Source organism: Drosophila nasuta, unplaced genomic scaffold (genome assembly GCF_023558535.2).
Source record: "Drosophila nasuta strain 15112-1781.00 unplaced genomic scaffold, ASM2355853v1 ctg49_pilon, whole genome shotgun sequence".
NCBI lineage: Eukaryota > Metazoa > Arthropoda > Insecta > Diptera > Drosophilidae > Drosophila > Drosophila nasuta.
In genome coordinates, this window is record NW_026869596.1 from 79,290 (window position 1) to 88,599 (window position 9,310).

At 42.5% G+C, this 9,310-nt stretch overlaps 1 protein-coding gene across 1 annotated transcript; it reads left to right on the plus strand.

Annotated features, from left to right (window-relative positions):
* Window positions 1-1,086: 1,086 nt before the first annotated feature.
* LOC132797993 (uncharacterized) lies at window positions 1,087-7,301 on the plus strand. The gene is made up of 2 exons (XM_060809721.1): window positions 1,087-1,190; window positions 6,372-7,301. The coding sequence occupies exon 2, from the start codon at window positions 6,390-6,392 to the stop codon at window positions 7,107-7,109; it is 720 nt and encodes a 239-aa protein (XP_060665704.1). The 5' UTR covers window positions 1,087-1,190; window positions 6,372-6,389; the 3' UTR covers window positions 7,110-7,301.
* The last annotated feature ends 2,009 nt before the right edge of the window (window positions 7,302-9,310 follow it).

Sequence of the window (9,310 nt, forward strand, 5' to 3'; positions counted from 1 at the left end):
GTAGTAATGTTTGCGCTGCTAGCTGATGATGTCGTTAAACGAGCTGTCGATACAGTTGCTGTTGTTGTTGTTGTTACGGTTGACGTTGTCAGCGAAATTGCGGTACTGGTTATTGCGCTCTTAGGCTGCAGAGACATCGATGGTAGCGAGGGAGAGTATGAGCGCGTCCTATTGCTCTCTACGTTTAAGAATTCAGTCGAGTTGGGGTAATTGACCGCACTTGATCAGAGCTTGCGTTATTTTCGGTTGCTTTAAACGAGAAGTACGCGTTGTTTCGTTATACTGAGAGTCGTCTCTCGTCTTGCTCACGTTGACGTTGTGCGCGAACGTTATTTTGACTCATTGTAATCGAGATTGATTTAAATTGTTATGATTTATACTAATTTATTAACCAATCAATAAACATTAGCGATTTCATCGCAAAGAGCGTCTTTTCGCGTTATTGTAGATTTATTAAACCAGTTACTGCACTTTTGTGAATTTATTGAATATTTTTTCCCGTAGCACAATAAAAACACGTCTGCATGTGACGACGGTTCACAAACTTTTGATGATGTGAAATTGTTGGAATAATTTAAGGAAACATAAAATATAAATAATTCTGTGTAATTATTGGGACTGTTGGCGCATTTGATGTACATTAGTTAAGATAATGAAGTTGTCAAATGAAGTTATTAGAATTAGGGCGAAGCGAGAGCGCAATAAAGCTTTCGTTTTGCTCTCTGAGCGAATTCGCCTCGCTTCGCCACTCTAGTTAAGTTAGGCTTAATGTAACTTAGCATAGAATTATAAAGACAGTTGAAATTGAGAACTCTACAGCGCGTCATCATTTACCCGTTTTCGTTTTCGTCGTCTAACAACAACAATTAGGTCCAGTCTCTTTGTTCGCGAATAAAGCGGAAAATATAATAATTGCAAAAACTCTTGTAATTTTTCATGGCGCCCCGGGTGGACTCTAATTGTTGTTGAACGCGAGTGCTTGATTTAAAATATAAAACAGAAAACAAACCAAAACAAATTCGCGCCGGTCGTTTTAAAAAATATAAACAATCGATTGTCTTGTGCCAGTGCTGTGATCTCCTTGTGTTTGTCATCGGTGGATTTTTCGGCATCATCGCTGGAGGATACCCTGCACCAAGCAGAACACACAGAGGAAAGTGGCTGGGATCATTAAAGATCGCCAATTCCAGGTACTGTGCGAAAAATTGGAAGCGAAAAACTGAATTGGTTGCCAAGTTGCAAAATTCTAGTGACGCTTTCAATTCTTGGCACATACGTAATAGTAGAGCATTTGTTTTAAATTTTATATTTTAATTTAAAAAGTGAACCGCTTAGGCAGAATATTGTTTTGTTTTCTAAGTGAAAGTGACTAGGGGAAATTCTTATTTCCATTGCATCGAACTTCTTCTCTTAGTTCGTTGCAATTTTCGCTTTCGTCGCCCCTTTGTCACCAGATTCGTAGCCGCTGTAAGTTGTGTGCTGTTGCTAAGCGCACATACGTATATACATACATATATACCCGCAAGCCAACACTGCACCGGTGCATTTCGGCTCGGTGTTGTTGTTGCTTGCATTTTCGTTTCGTTTCGCGCGCTTAGAAACAGCGCACATACACACATACATACGTTAGCAAGCCAGCATCTGCACAGTGCTATGCGCTCTGTAGTCTGTGTTGTTGCTTGCACTTTTCGTTGTCGCGCGCTTTGCAGCGCTTAGAACTCGCTCCCCTACATTCGTTGGTTGAGCATATCAGTGCGATATCTTGTTTGCTCCCTCGAATTGTGTACTCCCTATTATTGTCCGAGAAAGCTTAGTAGTTAGCTTAGGACAATTTAAAAAATAATAATAATAAAAAAAAATTAAGTAAAAATAAAAAATAGTTCAAAATAATAATTCAAAAAAAATAATAAATTTTTTTGTTTTTAATTTTCTTTTTCGTTGTTGTTGTTGGAAGCAACAAGATTTATTTTGTATTTTATTTTTATATTTTTTTGTCGTCTCCTCTAATAACCTACATAAAAAAATGAATTCGAAAGAAACTCTTGAAGGCTCTAAAAGAAACTTGCTATTTGCGTGAAGAGCATTTGACAGAGCTAGAGTGCAGGCTTGAGATGTTGTCGTCGCATATTGAAAATGCTCTCAAATATCAAAGCAGAATTGAGACATTTGACGAATATGACGATTACCGGTGCGAGTTAGAAGAGATTTGCATTACTGCAAAGGCAAGGCTGAAGGCGATGGTGAAATCGTTGACCGATACTTCATCCGCCAATATATCGATTCAGCCGATTGCCGCTCCTCGTACCCGTCTGCCTAAACTCTCATTGCCAAAGTTCAGCGGAAAGTATTCCGAATTTAAAATTTCATAAGTTTGTTTGAGACTCTTGTTGACAATGACCATTCAATTCCGCGCATTGAGAAATTCAATCATCTCATTTCTTGTCTCTCTGGTGAGGCTCTTGGAACGGTGAGAGCGTTTCAAGTCACCGAGGACAACTATGAGAAAGCAATGGCGAGTTTGAAAAGAGTATATGACAATGATTGTCTGATATTTAATGAAAATATCACTGCTCTTTTCAATTTGCCAAAGATTTCGCAGCCCTCCGCTTCAGCGTTGCGAAACTTGATTGACACTGTCTCTGCGATATACGGATCTTTGTTGTCGATAGGTGATGATAAGAAGATTGCAAATGCAATCCTTATTCACCTGGTCATGCACAAAGTTGATGCAATGACAAAGAAGAAGTGGGATGAGCAGCTAGATTACACGAAAATTCCATTATGGAGTGAGTGTGAAACTGTGCTTAATCGTCGATATCAGCACTTGTCAGCTGAGAATTCGACAAAGTCCGATAGTCAAGCCGTTTCCACTAAACAGCTTAATAAAAGCTCGTTTTCGTGTACGACGCTCAAAGATAAGATTGATCAAAAGACCCAAATATGCGAATATTGCAATTCCGAAGATCATTCCATCGTGAGTTGCTCGATGTTTGCTGCCTTGGCAGTTAAACAGAGATTCGACTACGCCAAAACAACTGCATTATGCATAAATTGTCTTCGGAAGGGTCACACTGTCGCCAAATGTAAGGCAAAAAAGTGTCGTGTGTGCAGCCGTTCTCATCATACGTTGCTGCACATATATTCTGCGACTACAAATAGTAGAGCGTTACCACCCCCGAGTCTCTCCGCTGTTGAGCCTGATCGTCCATCCACTTCACATGCGATGCATGCGACCGTATCGGATAAAGTGATCCTGGCCACAGCAGTCATCAAAATAAAGACGAATTCAGGCGATTTCGTCTTAGCCCGAGCTTTGCTGGACTCTGGGTCACAAATTAATTTTGTGACTGAGGAACTAGCTCAGCGGCTGCATTTGCGTAGAGAAGACTCGGGCATCAGCTTGCTTGGCATTGGTGAATCCAATTCTCAAGTTAAGAAAAGATACACACTGTGGTGAAGTCGCGAGTTGGCTGCAATGAATACGCGATCGATTTATGGATCCTCAAATCGATCTCAGGTTATCAGCCAGATCACACTGTAAATGTCAGTGGCTGGAAGATACCTGACAATATTCAGCTAGCGGATCCCTATTTCTTCAAACCGCAGAAAATTGATCTTCTTATCGGCGCTGAAACATTCTTTGGCATATTGTCCGTTGGCCAAATCAAGCAAGGTCCAGAGTGTCCAATCCTCCAAAAGACAAGCCTTGGGTGGATTGTCTCGGGGCGGTACACTCCTGGTGAAAAATCTCACCAGAAGATGACTGTCAATCTGAGCTATCAGGAAGAAAGTTTGAGCTCGATTGACAAGACCTTGCTGAAGTTTTGGACTGTCGAAGATGTGCGCTCTCCCTCCAAAGTCCTTTCCGCTGAACAACAAAGTTGTGAAGATCATTTCACAAATAATGTGAAAAGATTGCCGTCTGGTCGTTTCGAAGTAAGACTGCCGTTTAAATCAGATCCGCACCAGCTTGGGTGCTCATTTGAAGTTGCTAAACGGCGGTTTTTGTCGCTTGAAAAACGTTTAACTCGAGATCCCGAGTTAAAGCGAATGTACTTGGAATTTATGGAAGAATATGTAGAGATGGGCCACATGTCCGAAGTGAGTCACATCCTTCCAAGTACACCACACTATGTTATTCCGCACCAATGTGTACTACGGCCCCAAAGCACTTCGACAAAGCTGAGGGTCGTATTTGATGCTTCGTGTCGCACTTCGACACATAAGGCGTTGAATGACATTCTTATGGTCGGGCCGACCATTCAAGAAGAGCTGTTTTCGACTCTGCTTCGTTTTCGATTGCATAAATATGCATTAACGGCCGACATCAAAAGATGTACCGCCAAGTTATGGTGCACGAGGCAGATCGAAACTATCAGCTCATAGTGTGGAGGAAAGATCCATCAGACTCGTTGAGATTATTCAGATTAAATACTGTAACATATGGCACTGCGCCAGCGCCATTCTTGGCCATACGGTGTTTGATCCAGCTGAGCGAGATTGCGAAATCCTCGCACCCCATGGCAGCTGAAGTTATCAGGCAAGACTTCTACGTTGACGATATGTTGACTGGTGCCGCATGCGTCGAGGACCTAAAGACAATTAAGTCTGAAGTGTCGCAGATACTGCTAGGAGCAGGTTTTGAACTTGCGAAGTGGTTCTCGAATGCTCCTGGGTTCTCCGCATCAAACAGTACACCAAAGCCGATAACGATCTCCGAGACTGACGCAACCAAGACTCTAGGTGTGATTTGGTTGCCAAATGAAGACGTGTTCCAATTCCGGATCGACGATTCATTCATGGGTCTTAAAGCGACAAAACGGAACATTCTCTCGGTGACATCGCGGTTATTCGATCCGCTTGGCCTATTGAGTCCCTTAATTATAAAAGCAAAGATACTGCTTCAAGAGCTCTGGCTTCAAAAGTTGGAGTGGGACGAATCCATACCATTGAGTTTGGATACATCGTGGCAGCAATTGAAGTCAAATTTGACACAATTGCAAAACATAAAAGTGCCACGATATTTGTTCACAGAGCCTACGTCACCGATAGAGATACCTGGCTTCGCCGACGCCTCAATAAGAGCGTATGGGGCGTGTATTTACGTTCGTACGCAAACTGCAGAAGGTTGTAAAGTATCATTACTAACCTCAAAATCAAAAGTAGCTCCCCTCAAGACTAAGACTCTTCCTAGACTTGAGTTGTGTGCAGCTCACCTTCTTGCAGAACTCTGCCACCGCATCCGAAGGCTGATCCGATCTCCAATTGAACGGACGGTTCTTTGGTCAGATTCGGAAGTCACTCTTCATTGGATCCGGTCACATCCTTCCACTCTCGCGACATTCGTGTCGAATCGAGTGGCCGAGATTCAAGAGTGGTCAGAGAGCGTGGAATGGCGTCATGTTCCAACTAAGCAGAACCCCGCAGACATTGTATCGAGAGGTTGCGATGTGACTGAACTGTGCGCGTCAATGTGGTTTAGTGGTCCGTCATTCTTGATGGAACCACACGACGCATGGCCAGTTAACCACCATTTCGTCTCTGAAGAGACGCGCAATTTGAAGTGCGCAAAACAGCTGTTGGACTGACAGCTATAGTGGTAAAGTCAGATCTAGTGGACTCGATCGAAAGTTTTTCGTCGCACACAAGTCTGTTGAGAGTGTTCGCTTATGTGTTCCGCTTCATTCGAAGATGCAAAGAGAAAACAGTTCAATTTGAACTGGTTCCAACGGCATCAGAACTGAAAGAAGCATTCAGTAAAATAATAGAAGTAATGCAGGATTTCGAATTCAGAGACGATATAGAAAGGGTTCGTAAGAGTACACGTGTGAGCTCGAGTCTACAACGACTCAATCCTTTCATACATGAGTATGAAGGATCTTGGTGTTCGTTTTCGTTGTTGCGAGTCGGGGGCGACTGGTAAATGCTCCTATTTCGTATGATGCTAAGTTTCCACTCCTCTTGTCGAAGCGCTCACAATTTGCTCGCAGCTATGTGAGGTACCTTCACTTGACCAACTGTCACGCTGGCCCAAGAGCGCTCGTGAGCATTCTTAGAGAACGACTTTGGTTAGTTAATGCTCAAGAGCTTTGTCGTCAGACAGTACGATCATGCATCCGTTGCTTTAAATGCAAACCTCGGTTGCTTAAGCAAATAATGGGAAATTTGCCTGCTGATCGACTCCGAGCGCTCCGCCCATTTTCAATTTGTGGCGTAGATTTTTGTGGCCCGGTTGAGACAACCTATAGGATTCGCGGAAAGCCGCCGTACAAGTCGTACATAGCTTTGTTCGTCTGTTTTGCGTCAAAAGCGGTTCACTTAGAAATTGTATCCGATCTGTCAACTAATGCATTTCTAATGGCTTTCCAAAGGTTTGTTGGTCGAAGAGGATGTCCGAGCCGAGTCCATTGCGACAACGCGACGAACTTCGTCGGAGCAAGTCGCCATCTGGAGGAGCTAAGGAGGCGAGTCGAGGCCGAGGAGAACGCAGTTCGCGACTTCGCATCAAGAAGCGGATGCGAATTTGCGTTCATACCGCCGAGGGCTCCTCACTTCGGAGGACTATGGGAGGCAGGTGTGAAGTCTGCAAAGCACCTACTCCTACGGACGGTGGGCAACGCCCTGCTCACGCTCGAGGAGCTGCAGACAGTGGTCGTGGCGGTCGAGGCGGTGCTCAACTCCCGCCCGCTAGGAGCCGTAAGCCAAGACCCCAACGACGGCGAGGCGCTAACCCCCGGCATCTACTGGTGGGCGGACCACTGGTGGCACCGGCAGCATCGCGGACCCCGGACCAGGAGGGTCTGAGTTGCTTAAGGCGATGGCGAGCTGTCTCGTCGCTCAAGCGAGCGTTCTGGCAGCGATGGTCCCGGGACTATGTGCTGGGCCTGCAGGCACGGGCCAAGTGGGACCGGTTGCAGCCAAATCTGCGAATCGGAGAGCTCGTCGTCGTCGCAGAGGACAATCAGCCGCCGATGCAGTGGATGGTGGGGCGAGTCGTGGCGGTATACCCGGGAGCGGACGGGGCGGTGCGCGTCGCAGACGTGCGAACCAGCACAGGAGGGCTGTTTAAACGGCCAATTCACAAATTGGCGCCTCTGCCAATAGCATGAAGGCACAGCCGTTCATCGGGGCCGGTGTTGGCGCATTTGATGTACATTAGTTAAGATAATGAAGTTGTCAAATGAAGTTATTAGAATTAGGGCGAAGCGAGAGCGCAATAAAGCTTTCGTTTTGCTCTCTGAGCGAATTCGCCTCGCTTCGCCACTCTAGTTAAGTTAGGCTTAATGTAACTTAGCATAGAATTATAAAGACAGTTGAAATTGAGAACTCTACAGCGCGTCATCATTTACTCCGTTTTCGTTTTCGTCGTCTAACAACAACAATTAGGTCCAGTCTCTTTGTTCGCGAATAAAGCGGAAAATATAATAATTGCAAAAACTCTTGTAATTTTTCAGGGACTATAATTCAATTAAAACAACAGGTTATGGGCGCAGTCCATGCCTTATAAACAATTAATTTGTGAATCAATTTATATAAAAAGTCCTATTTCAATTTCTTGAAAATTTATAATTTTGTGAAATTTCTAGTTATTGTGAAATTGCGAATTCTTGTAAAATTGCCATTTCTTATGAAATTGAGATTTTTGTGAAATTGAAATAAGTTGAGTTCCGCGTGTGTATACCCATACTTGTACAACGGCATATATATGCACAGTAAAATGGATAGGGCAAAACGTAATATACAGCCATTCAATGGCGATAAGTACGCAATTTGGAAATTTCGAATTAGGGCTCTATTGACTGAACTAAATGTACTTAGGGTCATTGACGAAGACATACCTGTCCAAGTGGATGAACAATGGAAGGAAGCAGAGCGTTGTGCAAAAGTACATTAATAGAGTAGCTTAGCGATTCTTTTTGAACTTTGCTGCAAGCGATATAACTGCGCGCAAAATACTTGGGAATTTGGACGCTGTATATGAGCGAAAAGTTTGGCGTCGCAGTTGGCAGTTCGAAAACATTTGCTTTCTCTTAAGCTAACATATCTAGTGAAATGTCCCTATTATCCCATTTTACTATTTTTGATGATTTAAAAAGTGAGTTGTTGGCCGCAGGTGCAAAACAGAAGAGATGGATAAAGTGTCTCATTTGATGATGACTTTGCCATCTGCTTACGATGGTGTCATTACAGCCATAGAGACATTATCGGAAGATAATTTAACATTAGCATTTGTTAAAAGTAGATTACTAGATCAGAAAATTAAAATTAACAATGAACATAATGACACTAGAATGAAAGTTTTAAGTACGATTGCACAAAATAATGACTACAGCAATAAAGACAATTCATCTAAAAATCGTGTAACTACACATAAGAAGACATTTAAGGGGAATTTTAAGAATAAGATTAGATATCACCACCGTGACAAAGAGGGACACATTAAAAGGATTGCTACCATTATAAAAGAATTCAAAATGAAAGAAATAAAGAAAATAAAAATGATGATAAACAGGCTAAAACCGCAACATCACAAGGCATTGCATTTATGGTAAAAGCGCAAGAAAACCTTCCGGTAGATAAATGTGGATTTATACTTGATTCCGGTGCAAGCAATCATCTGATAAATGATGAGTCACTGTACATCGATAGCGTGGAATTGGTGCCGCCGCTAAAGAATTTTTACGCATCTAAGCGTGACATTGTGCGCTTGTGCGTTGACCACGAAATAATTCTGGAGGATGTGCTGTTTTCCGAGCAGGCTGCTGGAAACCTGAGGTCGGTGAAGCGTCTACAGGAGGCAGGAATGTCAATCAAATTTGACAAGAATGGAATAACTATTTCCAAGAATGGATTGACGGTGGTCAAGATTTCAGGTATGTTTAACAACATATCTATTGTTCAGTTTCAAGCATATAATATAGATGCGAAACATAAAAATATTTTTTCGATTTTGGTTATTCATATAAACGATGAGAAGTTATCAGAAATGCTACGAAATAATATATTTAATGATAACAGTTTTTTTTTAAATAATTTCAAGCAAGTCTATCGAATGAAATTTGCGTGTTTAAATAGCAAGGTTACCGTTTAAACAATTGAAAGATAAAACCCATATTAAAAGACCCTATTTGTTGTGCACTCAAATATTTGTAGACCATTACTCCAGTTACATTAAAGGATACAAATTTCTTATTTATCTTTGTTGATCAGTTTGCACACTATTGTGCACGTTACTTTATTAATCGAATTCCTAGTACAAAAATAGTTAATAGCGTGATGAACCCTTATGAGATGTGGCACAATAAAAAGA